The sequence below is a fragment of the Doryrhamphus excisus genome, linkage group LG13 (assembly GCF_037039965.1).
Source record: "Doryrhamphus excisus strain RoL-2023G ecotype Guam linkage group LG13, RoL_Dexc_Guam_v1.1, whole genome shotgun sequence".
Classification (NCBI taxonomy): Eukaryota; Metazoa; Chordata; class Actinopteri; order Syngnathiformes; family Syngnathidae; genus Doryrhamphus; species Doryrhamphus excisus.
In genome coordinates, this window is record NC_136369.1 from 8,792,120 (window position 1) to 8,811,329 (window position 19,210).

General features: G+C 39.9%; 2 protein-coding genes across 2 annotated transcripts; both read left to right on the plus strand.

The window, feature by feature from the left end:
- The first annotated feature begins 1,499 nt into the window (after positions 1-1,499).
- Positions 1,500-11,066, plus strand: fgf7 (fibroblast growth factor 7). Its single transcript, XM_058089182.2, has 4 exons — positions 1,500-1,715; positions 2,230-2,801; positions 10,282-10,388; positions 10,469-11,066. The coding sequence occupies exons 2-4, from the start codon at positions 2,516-2,518 to the stop codon at positions 10,682-10,684; spliced, it is 609 nt and encodes a 202-aa protein (XP_057945165.1). The 5' UTR covers positions 1,500-1,715; positions 2,230-2,515; the 3' UTR covers positions 10,685-11,066.
- Positions 11,067-16,568: 5,502 nt separating this feature from the next.
- On the plus strand, positions 16,569-18,693 carry dtwd1 (DTW motif tRNA-uridine aminocarboxypropyltransferase 1). Its single transcript, XM_078795618.1, has 5 exons — positions 16,569-16,651; positions 17,118-17,407; positions 17,560-17,697; positions 17,990-18,266; positions 18,348-18,693. Exons 1-5 carry the CDS (start codon positions 16,573-16,575, stop codon positions 18,596-18,598), a joined length of 1,035 nt encoding a protein of 344 aa, XP_078651744.1. The 5' UTR covers positions 16,569-16,572; the 3' UTR covers positions 18,599-18,693.
- Positions 18,694-19,210: the final 517 nt, after the last annotated feature.

Sequence of the window (19,210 nt, forward strand, 5' to 3'; positions counted from 1 at the left end):
ATATGTTCTCGTGTGAATGATCTTTTAGCCTATACTTAAACTATTGCCCATCAAAGTGACACTCAGTCTTACAAATTATAATAAATTATAGCTCACATTAACACAGAGAGACAGGCTGGGTCCAATTCCCTGACCTGAAAATTACGGCTAATGTTCAACCATGGTCTTTGACAATGTTATATAACAACAAATAAGCACTTTGAAAATGATCAGTTTCATGAATGTGGTGTCGAGTATGACCAATCAAATCTCATTATCACTGCACATAAGATAAGATAAGATAAGATATGCCTTTATTCGTCTCTCAGTGGGGAAATTTGCATTGCACAGAATCAGTTAAGCAGTACAAAAATACACAATATAGAAAAATAACAATATAAACATCCCAAGTATTAAAACCAACAGTTTTTCCCAGAGTTATATACAATACAGTATGTAGATAATATGAAACGAGATGAGATATATGACCAGTCTATACACTGAGATCTTGTTAATGAGTTAATATGAGGCATTATAGAAATACTTCACATAGAACTTAGTATATTATATTATATATATATCCACTCTTTTTACCAACAATCGCCCACATATGTTTAAATCACGCAGGATGAACAGAGCCTTTGAACCACTTGGCCCCTCCCATGAGAGCCTCGAGGAATCTAGTGAGGTGCTACCTTCCCAGGACCCCATATTGGTGGCAGCAACGGGAAAAAAAATCCACAAATCTGTCCTATAAAACCTCACATCAAAGCAAATGTTTAAATAAACATCAATGCTAGAATCACAGTCTATTAATTGAAATGTCCAAATGTGCACACCAAAGCAAGAACTGTCACAGAGGTGATTCAACGGGCAAACAAACCAACCAGAGTGACACCTAATAGATCAGATCTTTACGACTATTAGTTAAAGATGAGAAGGAGACAGAAGCACAACTCTCTCAGGCCGGCAGCCCTGACCTCCCCAGGGGGAGCACACCATTCAGGGCCCATATAAACTTTTGAAGTAGGAAATGCCAGGTATGTAAGGTAATAAATTGTGATTTTAAATACAAACACGAAAAGCGAAGGCGTGTACAACCCTTGACGCTTAAATGACTACCTCCGAGCGGTTACATCTTCTGTTTTCTCCTCTTGGATGGATACCTGCCAGCCATAACATATTGCTTCCCAATAAAACACACAATAAGAAAGAAAGTTGGTGCTAGTCTTTGAAGCGTTTTTTTGTCAGATTTGGTACAAAAAAAAACACTAATTGTGGCATCTTAAGATGTCCCCTGACGTTTTATCATGCTGCATATAAGGAAGTCCCTGGCATGCTTCTCGGGAAAAAGCAGAGGTTATAGTGAGTCTCCAACAGAGTGTGCAAGGCAACACACTCGGGTGCACACGTCTCGGAGTTTATAGCTCCCTCTCATGTCTTGAGTGTGAGAGACAGCCAGAAGCAAACAGAGGGTGTTTCTCCACCGCATCTCAGCCAGGGACAACTGAGTGGTTGGGATCTAATTGCTCTCAAGTGAGGTCAGCGGGAGGCATTTATTTAAGCGACAGTGGAGGGTGCACATGAGTCTCTGTGCCAGAAGCAGACAGACATTCATGGGAAGTGAAGCTCTCATCTGTTTAGACTGCATTGCTGGGCTTGTTTTTTTTTTTGGTGTTTTAATTCAAATTTCAATTTCAAATGGAAACATATCACCGGCAAGTCCTGCATCGCATGTAAGTCATTTAATTTTATACTTTGTTTCTTGATTTGAAAGCATGTGTCTGCAAAACAGTGATGCGATTTTTTCACACACATGTAAACAAATCAAATTTCATCCAAACTCTTTCTTTCTTTTCTTAATTTATTTCAGACATGCATACTATGTTACATTATTCTTCCTCACTTACAATACAATACACTTACAATATCTATCTATATATATATATACATACACACATACAACACCTCATGACTACACATGTCTGAAAAGGAGCCGGAAGAAGCAAAGCTTATTAAATCCTACCCCTTCTCCACGCCATAGCAGTTACCAATTCAACAAGTGATTTTTTCCACACATATAATCACAGAATCTTACATAAGACAAAACAACAAAAAAAGAGTGGGAACATCGGACACCCCAGCAAACTGTGTGTATTTATAGTGAAGAATGATACAAAATCCAATATAGTGGATAATGGACAAGTTTGCATAACATTTCCTGACATGCGCTATTATGCCCATTGACAGACTGTGGTCTCGGGAAGATGGAGAAGACAATGTGTAGCCTCACTCAAGACTAGGAAGAACCATCAGATAAAAAGACTGTTCTCCAACCTCAACTTCATCACCCTTCAGAAGCGTTTCCTCCTGAGTCAACGTCCCGCTAGGGTTCCATGCTGCAAGAACAGTGATCCCAAAGTTTAACTGGAATGACTGGAGGGTTCAGGGAGTTCGCTTGGTCTGAGGGATACGGCACCAATCTCTTCTCCCATTTCAGTATGTTGTTCATTGATCCCGACTGCATTGTATTATAATGCACAAATGGATGCTGACATGGAACCTTCCAAATGTTTTCTCGGGACTCTACCTGCATGCCATCTTCCTGTTCAGCAGTGTGTGTGTGGTCTACAGCGACTGCACCCCGGCGCAACTTGCCGCCATCATGAACTGTTCTAGACACGAGCGTCACACCAGGAATTATGACTATATGGAGGGAGGTGATGTACGGATCCGACAGCTGTTTAGCCGCACCCAGTGGTTCCTGACAATTGATGATGACGGCAACATCAATGGGACTCAAGACCCGACCAACTGTTACAGTAAGGATGACTGTTTATGTGAGCTCCTGCTTATACATGAAGGCTACTGTGCACTTACTAACTCTAGATCAGGGGTCTAAAACTCAATTTACTTGGGGGCCATTGGAGCTAGGGTCTGGGCGAGACTGGGCCGCATCAGGTTTTTCAAAAAAAACAAACAAAAAACAACACATTTATTAAAAACAGAAAAATTAATAAACTTTGCTTTGGTTTCGATTTTCTACAAGAAAAGCTCTGATAAAACATTCCACTGTTCTCAAATATCTTACTTTTTATTTTTCTACACAAAATAAGATGAAAAATAAATAAACAAATCAAGAATAAAGAAAATCAATCAATCAGTAATAAATAAATAAATAAATATAATAATAACAATAAAACGGCAAATAATAAAAACTTAAGAAACCACATATAGTTGGTGGGTAGACAAATTATTTTTTTCAGATTAAAATGAACAAAGCATTATTAGAGCCCTGTAGACATGACAAAACACGACTGTAGTCACATTTATACTCTTTTTATTTACAACATATTGCGCAACTGCAGGGTCTTGAGACACATGCTAACTCGCAAACTAGAGAGCTAGCGACCTAAACGGTAGCCTTCAAGTTATTTCCTTTAAACTTAAATAGCCAAAAACTTACCACTTCCACACGGGTAGGGAGGATAACTATTAACAGTTATTTAACCTTTAACATGAACATTAATCAAACGTAATAATTTTTTCTGGGTACATGATACCATACAGTATCCATATCAAACTAACATTAAACTTTCATATCAAGGCGGGGGCCTCAAACTAGTGTCCTGCGGGCCACATTTGGCCCGCGGGCCGGGTGTTTGAGACCCCTGCTCTAGATCAACTATGACTGTTTTTACATCATTCCTATACTGCTCACAATGTCTCGTGGGAATATTTGCATGCATGGTATCTGATGTACTATGATGTACTGCACAGTGTGAAGCAGATTTATAGTCCTCACACTCAATAAGTGTTGGTCAAGATGAAAGGAAGAGATGAGTTTAAAAGTCTGCACTGTTTATATCTGGCATGCAGGATTAGTTGTAAAGATTATGTAGCCTGTCAAGGTGCCTAGCAAAGTGTCGCTGAATAACAGCGATAATGCGTCGTGTCTCTTTTAGCGCAGCCTGAGTGACAGCCGTAAAACAAAGCAGGTGGCAACGGAGGCCTGTCAAAACCATAACAAGTCTGTAATGAAGTTAACTGAGCGGCTGGGTGACAAGCATGTGTGACCTTGCACATTCGTTCTGCTTTATTTACTCTCCCTCAAACACAGAGCTGCTCGTCCCTTCATGCAGAACACACGTGTGGGCCCCGCAAGGCATGGGGGAACCCATTTTTGCACAAGTTGCAGCGTTCTCTGCGAATGATATGCATCACCGCGGTGAGTCATCACGAGGCAGGAAAGAAAAAAAGAGACGAGTAATCTGACACTGTGGTCTTTGCTACAATGACCGACAGTACACGGCAGAACAAGAGAATACAGTCATGGAAAAAATTATTAGACCACTTTGGTTCTTCAGTTTCTTGTTCATTTTAATGCTTGATATTACTAAAGTTGTTTATTAATATTAATAGCTCATAAGAGTTACCGAGCACTTAGCAGATAGGCCACACAATCAGTAGATCTGGGTTCGATTCTTGCATGTTTTTCCTGTGTGTGTGCGTGGGATTTCTCCGAGTATTCCCACATTCCAAAAACATGCTAGGTTAATTGGCGACTCCAAATTGTCCATAGGTATGAATGTGAGTGTGAATGGTTGTTTGTCTATATGTGCCCTGTGATTGGCTGGCGACCAGTCCAAAGGCCTCTCGCCCAAAGACAGCTGGGATAGGCTCCAGCACCCCCCGCAACCCTCGTGAGGAAAAGCGGTCGAAAATGAATGAATGAATTTCCTGGTTGTGTAAATTAATTGACAAGTTTTTTGGTACTGAAACACTGTCAATGCTGCACTGTCTCAATAGGCTTCATGGGGCTCCAAATAAAATATTCAAATTCTGTTGAAGGCCCTGCTCCAATATTCAGAGAGGAAAAAAGAAATGGGCACCAACGCTGAACTGAAATGACCTGATTATTTTTACATGACACAGGCAGTGCTTTAGTAGCGTGTCTAAAGTGGAATTACATATATTTGTGGCTATCATCAGTTAATAATGCTGATAGAACAGAAACAGTGTCATCAAAAAAGGGACATTCTGTTGCTCACATTTGAAAATGATTGCCTTTGAGTGAAGTGTTCGGAAAATTCATATTTTCAGGCGCTAACGGGAGTTTCTGTCACGCTGAGGATGTTCTCGCTGGAATGTTGGTATGGTATGACAAAGCCTCAAAGAGGATGGTGGGAAAGATGTTTGTGCAATGGTTGGCAACCAAGAGAGAAACAATGATGCAGCCTCTTGTGGCTAACAATTGCACGCAAAGAAGACAGACTGTATCTAGCACATAAGCCTTTAATTTGATGATCAGTTCACAAATTTCTATATCATTTGTAAGTATGGCAAATGCATTGTTTTGTACATAAACAAAAGTAACCACAATGTGAAACTGAAACTACAATTGTTTTGGATTTCTACATCCTGAACTGTAAGCATGCCTTTGGTGTGTGTTTTTTGGCATTTCTGAGAAAGCCTACTGTTATCTTAGGTGCCACGTCCTATTGGGATTCAAAGAAAAAGAAAGCAATCTTGTAGCAATCATGAATTATGGTTATTATTATTTTTGACAAATATCATGTGCACACTCTGGTATATATCAGGTATTGCAGCAGTTAGTCCAGGATAATTTATTTTTGACTCTGTAATCCAAAAAAACAAACAAAGTGGTGGGACAAATAAGATGGCAGCTGGTTTTACTTTGAACAAACTTGTAAAAAGTAATTGTCAACACATGAACATTCAAGTCTAACTTCATGGGCAGTGCTTCATTTGAGTTTGCAGCCAATTCGATAGTGATTGCAATAAAAAAGGCAGACAAACTGTTGCCAGGTTGATTAAGAACAAAGTAAACCACAAGAGGACAAATGAAAAACATGGACGTTATGCGTTTTATAGTTTTGAGGGGGCCGTAGCAGGATTGCTGCACACTCAGCCTGGTATCAGGTGCAACTATATAAAAAGGTATTTTGAGAAATTACTCATACAAGTAAAAAGTACTGTATACTTTGAAACTAAAAAAAAAACCAATCATCTAGACAAGGGTCGGCAACCCTTGGCTCTGGATCGGCATGCAGCTCTTCAGCCTCCTTGTTTCGGCTCCCTTGGCTAAGCGCGATGTTTTTTGTAAGACGAAAATAGACGAAAATTTTCAGAAAAGTCAAATATCCGACTTGCTGTAAGTCAGTGAATGCATCTAAAATGCTGGTTAGTGTGAGTATGCGATTAACACTTGTTTAAAAAAATCGCAAAAAATTCATCCATCCATTTTCTATACCGCTTATCCCAGCTGGGTGAGAGGCGGGGTATACCCTGGACTGGTCGCCAGCCAATCACAGGGCACATATAGACAAACAACCATTCACACTCACATTCATACCTATGGACAATTTGGAGTAACCAATTAACCTAGCATGTTTTTGGAATGTGGGAGGAAACCGGAGTACCCGGAGAAAACCCACCCATGCACGGGGAGAACATGCAAACTCTACACAGAGATGCCTGAGCAGGGAACCGAACGTGAGTCTCCTACCTGGGTGGCCTGCACACTAACCACTTGACCACTGTGCCGCCTTGCAAAAAATTATTCATGAAAATATCACAGCATCTGTTCTTGCGATTAAAAAAAAAACAATAAATTATTTAAAAAAATAAAAGAATCACTGCAAAGACAGTCAAGGACAGGACAAACAGAATGGTCATTGATGACAATTCAGCACAGGTGTAAACGCTATTGAGCAAACAACATTGATTTGCAGAAATCTGAGTTCAATGTTTAAATGATTTCATATTGGCCAACACGCTGCATGTCTGTTTTTTACAGGGTTTATAAGTGTAATGTTTAGCGGCTCTGACAACATCACTCTTTTGACGCTAGAAACTAGAAAATGAATAAAGATTATCTCTCTTAATGTATGCATGTGGCGACATGTATAAGAGACAGACAACTATTAAAATACAGTGTTATTGGAACATGCTATTAAAAGCATGACGCAAACTCAAATACTGTACACGTATTATAAATAGCATCTCTGAAAGCAATCATTCAGGAACATCAATCGTTTGCACCAATTACGGAAGAATAAAATAAATAAAATGTGTAAACATGCTACAACTACTAGTACTTTGGGAGTGCCTGAACAATAACAAAGCAGGGATGACTAACTCCCAGCATGCACTGAAGGGGCAGTTATAGTCAGTCAGAGTGCTGCGCATAAACAACATTCCATGATTGGGAGACTTTGGGAGTCATCTGTTTGTGATCTAGCTAGTGAGATCAACACACTGCATGCTCAATGTCAGTCTGGAAATTTCTAATAGAGGTTGTCCCTCTCTTCCAGCTGTCAGGTGCAAACATTTCTACATTTATTTTCAGATATGTTATTGATTTGCCTTCTGTTACAGTGAAGAAAATAAGTATTTGAACACCCTGCTATTTTGCTATTTCTCCCACTTAGAAATCATGGAGGGGTCTGAAATTTTCATCGTAGGTGCATGTCCACTGTGAGAGAGATAAACTAAAAAGAAAAATCCAGAAATCACAATGCATGATTTTTTAACAATTTATTTGTGTGATACAGCTGCTAATAAGTATTTGAACACCTGAGAAAATGAATGTTAATATTTGGTACAGTAGCCTTTGTTTGCTATTACAGAGGTCAAACGTTTCCTGTAGTTTTTCACCAGGTTTGCACACACTGCAGGAGGGATCTTGGCCCACTCCTCCACACAGATCTTCTCTAGATCAGTCAGGTTTCTGGGCTGTCGCTGAGAAACACGGAGTTTGAGCTCCCTCCAAAGATTTTCGATTGGGTTCAGGTCTGGAGACTGGCTGGGCCATGCTAGAACCTTGATATGCTTCTTACGGAGCCACTCCTTGGTTTTCCTGGCTGTGTGCTTCGGGTCGTTGTCGTGTTGGAAGACCCAGCCACGACCCATCTTCAATGCTCTGACAGAGGGAAGGAGGTTGTTCCCCAAAATCTCACAATACACGGCCCCAGTCATCCTCTCTTTAATGCAGTGCACTCGTCCTGTCCCATGTGCAGAAAAACACCCCCAAAGCATGATGCTACCACCCCCATGCTTCACAGTAGGGATGGTGTTCTTCGGATTGTACTCTTCATTCTTCTTCCTCCAAACACGCTTATTGGAATTATGACCAAAAAGTTCTATTTTGGTCTCATCTGACCATAAAACTTTCTCCCATGACTCCTCTGTATCATCCAAATGGTCATATGCAAACTTAAGACGGGCCTTGACATGTGCTGGTTTAAGCAGGGGAACCTTTCGTGCCATGCATGATTTCACATCATGACGTCTTAGTGTATTACCTACAGTAACCTTGGAAACGGTGGTCCCAGCTCTTTTCAGGTCATTGACCAAGTCCTGTCGTGTAGTTCTGGGCTGATTCCTCACCTTTCTTAGAATCATTGAGACCCCACGAGGTGATATCTTGCATGGGGCTCCACTCCGATTGAGATTGACCGTCATGTTTAGCTTCTTCCATTTTCTAATGATAGCTCCAACAGTGGACCTTTTTTCACCAAGCTGCTTGGTAATTGCTCCGTAGCCCTTTCCAGCCTTGTGGAGGTGTACAATTTTGTCTCTGGTGTCTTTGGACAGCTCTTTGGTCTTCGCCATGTTACAAGTTAAAGTCTTACTGATTGTATGGGGTGGACAGGTGTCTTTATGCAGCTAACGACCTCAAACAGGTGCATCTGATTCAGGATGATACATGGAGTGCAGGTGGACTTCTAATGGGCAGACTAACAGGTCTTTCAGGGTCAGAATTCTAGATGATACACAGGTGTTCAAATACTTATTTGCAGCTGTATCACACAAATAAATTGTTAAAAAATCATGCATTGTGATTTCTGGATTTTTCTTTTTAGTTTATCTCTCTCACAGTGGACATGCACCTACGATGAAAATTTCAGACCCCTCCATGATTTCTAAGTGGGAGAAATAGCAAAATAGCAGGGTGTTCAAATACTTATTTTCTTCACTGTATATGTACACCACTATAGTAAATGTCATTATTTTACTAAGAGTTTGCTGTAAAAATGCATTATTTATTATGCACTGCCTTTTAAACTGGACCGATTAGTCAACATATTGGCTTAATCAAGTAAATTAATGATAATCAATTCATTCTTACATTAGGCATGCAAATAAAAAACAGAGGCAGTAGACATCAAATTTGCATAACTGGCCATTACTCATGTGCATGTAACTTTTATGGATGCTTTGGGAGAAAAAAAATGTGGCCAATTAACATTAAAACCAACGCATATAGTATATTTACAAATACAAATTAACTTTCTTTTGCCAGTACACAAGCAATACAGAGCCACCTGTGAGTACTTTTAGATGGATTGGAGGGATACAAAGCAGGGTGGGGGTTTTTTTTCCTCCAAAAGTGACCAATAAAAATTGGTAGCTTTTGAAAAACACACTCTAAGGGGGTCAGAATGCTCACGAAATATAGTACCAAAGTTGTTGCAATGCTGATCCTTCCTGCTGCAGCTTCTTATTCCCTCACACCATGTGAAGTGTGTTAAGGAGCGTTATGATGCCATCTACTGTATGGAGTTGTAAATACAAGCTACATTTGCAGATAGTCCCATTATAATTGTTTATGAGCAAGTGTGAACACCTAACACAAAATAATAAATAAATGAATGGATGGAAAAAACTGGCGACAATGCAGTAGCGCTGATAATGACGCTAAGGACTGACTGTCAATGTCAGAGAAGTATTCGTTGAGAAATATGTTTATTCCTGTCATTGTAGCCCTTTCCTGAAGCTGAAAAAAATTTGTATTAATTCTCAGTATGATACACTGCAGTTTAACACAATCTCAAACTACAATAATAAACATTGTTAGATTGCACAGAATACATTAAAAGTTGATTCATAGTACATTTTGCACTGCATGCACTGCACTGCATACAAATACACAGCCAGTACCTCTTAGTTGCTTGGATGACTTGACAATGAATACCTGCATGCACATACATTTGGGCCTTGAATATGGCGTAAGGACGTCGTTTTCTCAGTCACTGTGGGAATGAGCCTTAATCTGTCTCCCATATGTGCTATGGGATATACTGGAGGTTGTGGCTTGTGTCAAGCAGGCCAAGCAGGTCAACTAGTAAGTTTGAATGAAGCCAGACAGGAACTACCATCTTATTCTCCTAATGAAGACAAATGATGAGTGTGGAATGGTTTTTTTAGGAAGGAACGCTGGATATCTAAAACATTTGACCTAGTCTGTCCTCTGTCTGTTTTCATACTGCTTGATAGGCATCCTAGAGATCAGAACAGTGTCTGAAGGGGGTATACTGGCTATTAAAGGCGTAAAAAGTCAGCATTACATCTCCATGAACAAGGCTGGACAGCTGCAAGGCAAGGTAATTCTTCAATGTTGAAAAGATTATGACAACAGCACGGGCTTGAACTTAACCTGCCATTCTTATATGACCCTTTACAGAGGATCTACAACGACAACTGCAACTTCAAGGAGGTTTTCCTAGAAAACTACTTCAATGCATATTCCTCTACGAAGTGGACTAAAAATGGCAAAGAAATGTTCATAGCGCTGTCTCAGAAAGGACGGCCAATGCGAGGGAAGAAGACGAGGAGGGAGCACGTAGCATCGCACTTCATCCCGATGAAATGCAAGGAGGAGGAGAGACGGACGGACTGAGACAGAGGACTCACTATTTGTATGAATTCTGTTACCAAATATGTTAATGGATAATTAAACATACAGTATCACCAACCACACTCCACTCTTCTCAAGATGTATATTGTGTAAGTTATTATTATACACAATATGGACAAACTCGGGACACACCTCTTATTTAATCAATCAGGATTTGGAATGGAATAATTTTCGGTTGATATGGAAGTTTGGACAAAAAAATCCCATTGTCTTCCATGCTTCCTTCCGAATTCGCTTCCAGTGATTGTAATGGCCAGGTGTCCCAACATTGGTCCATATAGTGTACAGTATGGGTAAGAAGGGAAAGATCATATTGACAAACTGAAATGACACATCAGGACAGCATTTTATATAAGCCACTATTCAATGTTATTGTTATTTTAATTAAATGTTATATTTCTTTATAAAATAGCTTCCTGTGTGTATTGTTACAATGACACTCCCTAAGGACCATATCCTTTACAAAGAGAATGTGCTAGATGGGGTTGGGGGGGGGGGCGGGGATCTGTCTGAACAACACACACAAACCGTGAATACAAAAAACTCATTCAACATAAGGCAGAGTCAGAATTAGTAACATGGACTTGACATTTAGTTTTCTACCACCAGAGGCCAGAAAAATGCTTAATCCCACATCTGACTAGACTACGAGTGGTGTGAAAAAGTGTCCTGATTTCTTACCTTTTTGCATGTTTGTCACACTTAAATGTTTCAGATCATCAAACAAATTAAAATATTAATCAAAGACAGCACAACTGAACACAAAATGCAGTTTTTAAATGAAACTTTCCATTACTAAGGGTGTAAAGAAAACATCCAAACCTACATGTCCCTGTGTGAAAAAGGGATTGCCCCCCTTCACCTAATAACTGGTTGGGGCACCCTTAGCAGCAACAACCGCAATCAAGCATTGGCAATAAGTTGCAATGAGTCTCGTACAGTGCTGTAGAGGAATTTAGGCCCACTCATCTTTGCAGAATTGTTGTAATTCAGTCACTTTGGAGGATTTTGCTGCATGAACCACATTTTTAAGGCCATGCTACAGCATCTAAATAGGTTTCAGGTCAGGATCTTAATTAGGCCACTGCAAAAGTCTTTTTGTTATTTTGTTTTTCTTCAGCCATCCAGAGGTCTTACAGGTCCTAGAGCAGCAAAACAGTCCCAGACCATGACACCACCACCACCATATTTTACTGTTGGTATGATGTTCTTTATCTGTGCTGTTGAGAAAATTGAGATCTTATGTTGGGGTCATGAACCATGACCTTAACTGAAGCAAGTAAGGCCTGCAGTTGTGTGGATGTTGTGGGGTCTTTCGTGACCTTCATAACATTTCCAGACTGATGGATCTGAATTGATCTCAGTTATGTTAGATATTAACCGGGAGGCCATGTAGGTGTGTATTTTTCTCTCCCTAAATAATAAAAAGCTTAATTTAAAAAAAAAGCATTTGAGGTTCAGTTGTGTTGTCATTAGTTGATATTAGTTTGATGATCTGAAACATTTAAGTGTGAGAAACATGGAAAAAAATAAGAAGTCCGGAACACTTTTTCCACACCATTGTATATAATTTTCTATATCATAAATGTTTATGATTAATAAAAAAAGGGGAGGGGCGAATAGAATTCCTGTTTAGCCAAATTAGGCAAAACATACTTGACTTATGTTTTCTAGAGAACATACAAGACTCATGAAACTTACAGAGGGTGATACCCCTTCTTTAAGGAGACTTTGGATGTGGGATTGAGTACATTGGTAGCACTCTTGCAGGGCTTCCAGTTCAGCGCATAGGTGGGCTCCAAGTGAGAGAGCAAACCCGGTGTTTTCCACCGCTGACAAAGGCTTGTCTTCTTGTTCCATTACTTTTTGAGGTTATTTGCTTAGCATTCTGATTGAGGCGTGGGTGCACGGCGCTGCGCCAGACTGCGCTGCTCACCAAATTTGCAATTTGGCGGGGCTGCACCTGGTCTACGAATCTGAAACCTTTTTGGTAAAACAGTGTTTTAATTGACATTGACCAGCACTTCTGATTCCGATGGCCGGGAGCAGATTAGTTTTATACGGTAACACACAAGATGGTATCTGCACACGACTGCTTTAGTGCAATTTAACTTGATTGGTGGCTTTAGTACATTTCAGTAGGTACAGTAATTAATCATTTGTATGATATTGTTTTTTATACATACATATATATATATATATATATGTGTGTGTGTGAACGTAACTTCGTACACTTGATTTTGAATACAATCATATAATTGCAGGCCATTCCATTTTTTGGTTTGAATTCTTGCAGTATATGGGAATAGTAAAATGAGTGATTTGTCATCACATGAAAAAAGCTATTTGACATTGATCCAAAGCCTTTTTGTGATTAGGTTATTGAATTAAGACAAAAGCACTCAGCAAGTTCTCTGGAGATTTCTCGGATTAGGTGACATATTGGACAAGATAATCAAATCGTCTTTTAATATAATCCAATTTATTGCACTTGGTAAGAAACATGTGGGAAAACATTTTGGCTTTAGAGTCTTGCAGACCGATTACATGTTCTCTCAGTTTGATAGGGGAGATTGAAATATGATTAGAGGATACATCAATTAATCTAGGATCCAAATATGAGGCATGCTCTTATTTTCATTCCTGCAGAGTTTAGATGACATTGCATCCTGTCAGGGCAGCAAAATAACACAGGCATACTGGCAGAGTTCCCACACCATCCATCGTCATGCATGCATGAACACACACATATGCACATAGTTTTACCTCTTTTGCCTGGGTTCACATCTGGCTCGGAGGACCCCTGTCAGATAAAGACAATCAAATTGACAAAGCAAACCTCTGAAATAAATTTGACCCAAACAACATCTGAGCAAGGTGAAGCCATCTGCCAAGTCACGCAAAGTTAGTCTTAGCAGATAATTAGTAACATACTTAAAATGTAAACACATTTCACATTCAAGGCCGTGTATTCTCAGTGGACCAAAGAGCGGCCTGAGCCAGCACCAGTGAAAGAGAAAAGGAAAACTTTATTTTGGGGGGGAATTTTGCCCATCATCCACAATCCTTATGTGGAACATGACCACGTCTTTCTCTTTTCTGCGCGTTCTACACCTCACGCTACTACCGATTGCTGTTCAAAACAATGCGAAAGGATAATCTGTACTGATTAGTAATGGTGTGCGATAGTGCGAGATTTAGTATCGATCCGATACCAGGTAAATAAAGGGCCAGTAATTGGCGACTCCAAATTGTCCATAGGTATGAATGTGAGTGTGAATGGTTGTTTGTCTATATGTGCCCTGTAATTGGCTGGCGACCAGTCCAGGGTGTACCCCGCCTCTCGCCTGAAGACAGCTGGGATAGGCTCCAGCATGCCCGTGACCCTTGTGAGGACAAGCGGTAGAAAATGAATGAATGAATGAATAATACAAATATTGTAAAAGATTTAAAGCTAATTCCTTGTTCAAGTAGCATACATTTTTGCTGCTAAATCACGTGACGGTAAATCAAACACAAGAGAAAACCCCAGATGGCACATAGTCCAAGAAAGACCCCATTACATTTTGGTGAGTATCTGGATAAACGTCTGAATACGCAAGATATTTACACAAGCTAGCTCTGACTTTGGAAAACAGTGACTGACATTTTTGCTGTTTTTGCCTCTTTACTGATATGCTGTGGACCAACCCGCTAGTTGATTGGTTCATATTCATTTAAACGACTACTAGCTTAATCAACTAAGAAAACACCCCATGTGGTACCTAGGTTTTTATGCTGGAAATAAATTATTTCTGTCTCTACTATTTCCAATAGGAAATACATTAAGTGTTTCTAAATACTAAAGTGTCAGAGGTTGAAACTCTTGTGTTCATTGCAACAAATCATCTTGAGAGCTTTTTAATGCTTTGAGGTTACATAATAATGATGCTGCAGCAATGACTCATTATAGATTTACAAAGTATCACAGCATTTGTGTAGAGGCATGAAAGTTGAGAGCCACATGTGGTCCTTATTACCAACTGCCTGTGCAGACAAGGGCAGTCTGACACGGTGAGCAGCACCTTGGGAAGGGATTGAGGGAGGGAGGGAGGGAGGGAGACAAACATGGAGACCTGGGAAGTGGGGGGTTGTGAAAGTGCTGGCAAGTGCAGATCAACTTGGCTGTAGGCCGCTGAGTCTCGTGCGATGTGGAGAGGTGGTGTTGGGGCAATGTGGAGAGGTGGTGTTGGGGCAGCGGTGGAAAGGCAGGGGCGAAGGAAAAGCGGGCTGGGGGACAGCTGAAATAAGGGCCTTATTAGGGCATTAATTTCAAGAAATCTATGGTTATACAACATGGGGGGGTTGTATTACAGAACAACAAAGCATTGTGAAAGAGGCAGCAACACAACCACAAAAATCACACTTTCTCCCACAGTGAAAAATTGCCCCTTTTTGTGTGTGAAAATGATCCTTTTATATCTTTTTACAAGACTGTGAGTCTATCACTGGCAAACACTTTAAACTGCTGTAAAGTATAGCTGCCATTTTGCATTTAAACATGTTTTTCATGACAGCAGTGTTTTGGAGCCTGGTAACACATTTAGGTTTCAAAATTGATGTGTTTTTTAAATTTAACTAACTTTCACTCTCTGTTGGAACATCTCTGTGTGGAGTTTGGAGTTTGTTTTTTTCAGGTAGTCCAACTTTCTTCTACATTCCATCTAATTGTTCAAAAGGGTAAATATGTGAATGTATGGTCAGTGTTTCTGTAAGTCTGGTTGTGCACAAGACAGCAAAAAGTCACTTATCACCATATGACACAAGGTGGTTGTACAGAATAAATTTGTTTCTTTCTGCTTTTTTCGTGAGTATTACGGAGTCGCCACAGCAGATGTGGTGACCGGAAAGATTACTGGTATAAAACAACTATTGAAGTGTGAAATAAAACTCAAGCTATATAAATCTACTGGAGTTGAGTTGATAAAGCATCTTTGATGGTTTTCTCAGGCTTTGCAAGTGGAGGCTGGCTTTTGACCAAAATAACTTGACACCCACCAGCATGTCTTTGGAAAACAGTACCATGAAATAAAATTTTACGCTTGTTTTCATTGAACTGATCTGTTTAGGCTTTGAATAATCTGAGGGGGGAAATAATAAGATGTGAAATGCTATGCTCAAATCTAGATCCAATAAACAAAACAAAAAAATACAATAAAAAAATTGGAGTTCACTGATATTTTCTTATTATTATCTTATTTATAGTCTGTGGACAATTTAGAATAGTAATCAACATTTCATTATAATACATATGTTAAACATTAGTTTTTAGCATAAACCTACACTAAGGCTATAAACTAATAGGAGATTTGTTTTCACAAAGTGTTAGCTAACTTTGTAGCCTAATGCAATTTGTAGTTTAAGTTTAAATCATAACTATCTAATACAACTTGTCTGGACAAATGCACTCATATCCACAATAATTTTCATAAAATTACCTCTTAACGTTGTTTCAAACGATGACACATGAAAACACGATGTGGAGCATCCGGGGACTTACTAGTCGTGTAATTTGGTGTAAATTGATGAGTCGTACCTGGAGAGTGGGTGCACGGATGACGTCAAGGTAATGCGACTGTAGTAGGAAGTTTGGCGGGAGTTTTTTTGGCAGTGTTGTTGTGTTCAGTAAACGTAGTCATTCGTCCTCTCAAGTTCCTTTTTTGTTCAAAAAGAGTGACTCTATTCTCTGTATGATATGAGAAAAGGCCATGCTTGCTCTATTATGTTCGCCGTCATATCTATGATATACATATTACATATTACACTACATATTTATGTAGTGTTGTGGCATTTCCCGGCCACCGTAGTGCACCCGGAAGTCGTGTACAGTTATGGTACACGAAGATGCCGTGCTGTACGTTCTCATCTTGAGCGGTGATTTGTGTTACCTCGTGGTTTGTTGTGTGACAAGTAAGTGAAACACGCCTGTGACAGACACTCTTGTGACGTGCGCCAGTGACAGCGTGGCCGTCACACAAATGCGTTTTTCCATGCTGTTAGCTGACCGTGCTAGCCCAATGTGACCCACTCTGGTAGTGTAGTAGGCTTTATGTTTGTTCTTCAACGTGGAATTAAACAGTGACATAAGCATGCACTGTGAATGTAGGCGACTGTATTTCAGCTTCAGCTGCATATACAGCCACCACTAGCCACTATCATTACTTCTAATTCTGTATTTACATAGCCTCAATCATTCATCAGACAAGTATGCATTGGTAATATGGTTTTAAAGTGTGTATTTTCCGTATTGCTAAATTCCTTCAACATGACAAAGCATAAATCACCCACTTGTGTAAAAATGTGAGAATGTAGCCTTCATATACAGTTTTGTGTGTAAGTCTGTCAACTGAAAGCAAAATGTGTCCCTCTTGCACAGCAGTTAAATATTTGGAAAAAAGAGCAAGCATGAGCAGCTTGGCTCAAGGCCTGAGTCTTCACGCTTGTTGCTGTGATGAAACAACAGTCTCCGGTGATTCTGCAGACACTCAGGAGCTCTCCAAGCAACAACCTCTTCTAGGACTGAAATTAGCATCACATGCAGTGCTGGAGAAAGTGCAGCAGAGGGGCAGGTCAAAGTGTGCTAAATGCGGAGGATCAAGGATGTTCTTCTGCTACACATGCTGCTTATTAGTGGACATCAATCTGCAAGAAATTCCTGACGTCAAGGTCGGTATAAAAAGGTTTGGGGTTGTTTGTTCTTTGTGGCCTTCAGCAAAAGTCCTCACGATGGTTGTAATATACTGGAAATGTTATGAGAGTTAAGTCAGTTCTATTAGTGGCGCATTGGGTGAGGATGAATGACATGGCTTGTCTTTTAGCTTCCAGTGAAGATAGACATCATCAAGCACCCCAATGAGACGGATGGCAAGAGCACTGCTGTTCATGCCAAGATTCTTGCACCCGGTGATGTCACCATATACACATACCCCTGCATTCCAGAGTTTGATAAAGACAAGGTTTGTTGCCACTTTAACTTGCTGGCCAGTACGGTAATGTGGGATACTTGTCACATTTAATTTTTGTCCACTGTCGTTCATATGGTGGATGTTCCAAGACATACTTAATTTGCATCTGTTTTTCCTCTTCAAGCTGCCAATGTCATATAATTGCTTGCTATATTTAAATGGGATGAATATGACAAAGTATCATATACCATAAACTTACAGTATATCCTTAAATTCTGCGTTCTTTACAGATTTAGACAGTTGTCCGATTTAAACAGTCATTAATTTAATGCACTCTTTTCAGGTTGTGTTGGTGTTCCCTGGACCAGGTGCTGTCACAGTGCAAGACATGATGCAATGTTTGCACGAGAGGACACGTAACCCCTCTGGTGAACCTTGGTTAAAGAGACGGAAAATAGAAAATGCACCAGCTGCCACACACACCGCAGAGGACCATGAGTCAGGGACCGCAGATAAAAGAAAGAGCTCAGAATCAAGTGCACATCCCCTCCAGAGGGTGGTCTTCATTGACAGCACGTGGAACCAGACCAACAAAATCAGCACAGATGAGCGGTTACAAGGTACTCTTAAGATAGTTTTTGTGTGACAGGTAAATTCACACAGCAGTCTTAACATCACCACACCATGTTCTGGCCTTTCAGACCTGCTCCAAGTTGAGCTGAAGACGAGGAAAACATGTTTCTGGCGCTCTCAGAAAGGAAAACCAGACACATACCTGGCCACGATTGAAGCCATCTACTATTTTCTCAAGGACTTCCATGAGCAATGCCTTGCTCAAGAGTACAACGGAGAATATGATAACCTTCTCTTCTTCTACTCCTACCTGCACACAGTTGTCAATAAGTCGATGGATAGAAAGAAGGAAGCTGTGAAGAGAAGGGAAAAACAGTAAGAGACGGTAAATCCTTTGGACAAGTTTCCTTTCATGTTTGGGACAGTAACTTTGAGTTGAGTCGTTGAATAAAATGCAGAGGATTTACAATGACATGTACTAAGCCTGGTTATGTGAATATGAGACAGATTTTGAGAGTGAACAATTTTGGATTAACACTTGCATGTGCTATTTGTGTAGCTTATTTTTATTTCTTGGTTCTGTAAACCACAAAACACATTGCGTACTAAATGATCTTTGTTACCAAATTGCAAGTTACACCAATTTGAGAGACTAAGAAAAACTGATTACAAACTAAAATTCATTGGAAAATACAGTAGACCAATTAAACTTTAACCCCAGGAAAAAGTGTTTTCTTTAGAAGTGTGAATATACCAAAAGCAGCAATATCATTTCAAGATATTTTCTCATACCGAACCCACCCACCTGTCTTATTTGTATACTATTGAGTCATTGCATTACATCACATTGTCAATGCACGTAGTCAGCCGTAACATGTCAGAGTGAAAATAAGTTCTCATATTCAGTGTGGAAGTGGTGCCCCCGCTTTGTTATGGAGTTTGGATTTTCTGATATGAAGTTGTATGGCATCCCCATCAGTAGTAGCAGTTC

What these genes read in the sequence shown, in the direction of transcription:
- fgf7 (XM_058089182.2), top strand. Translation starts at nt 2,516, where the DNA reads ATGCACAAATGGATGCTGACATGGAACCTTCCAAATGTTTTCTCGGGA. An exon ending in AGACCCGACCAACTGTTACA is followed by an intron (nt 2,802 to 10,281) that starts GTAAGGATGACT and finishes ACTGCTTGATAG; the next exon opens with GCATCCTAGAGATCAGAACA. An exon ending in CTGGACAGCTGCAAGGCAAG is followed by an intron (nt 10,389 to 10,468) that starts GTAATTCTTCAA and finishes GACCCTTTACAG; the next exon opens with AGGATCTACAACGACAACTG.
- dtwd1 (XM_078795618.1), top strand. Translation starts at nt 16,573, where the DNA reads ATGGTACACGAAGATGCCGTGCTGTACGTTCTCATCTTGAGCGGTGAT. An exon ending in CGTGGTTTGTTGTGTGACAA is followed by an intron (nt 16,652 to 17,117) that starts GTAAGTGAAACA and finishes CCTCTTGCACAG; the next exon opens with CAGTTAAATATTTGGAAAAA. An exon ending in AAGAAATTCCTGACGTCAAG is followed by an intron (nt 17,408 to 17,559) that starts GTCGGTATAAAA and finishes CTTGTCTTTTAG; the next exon opens with CTTCCAGTGAAGATAGACAT.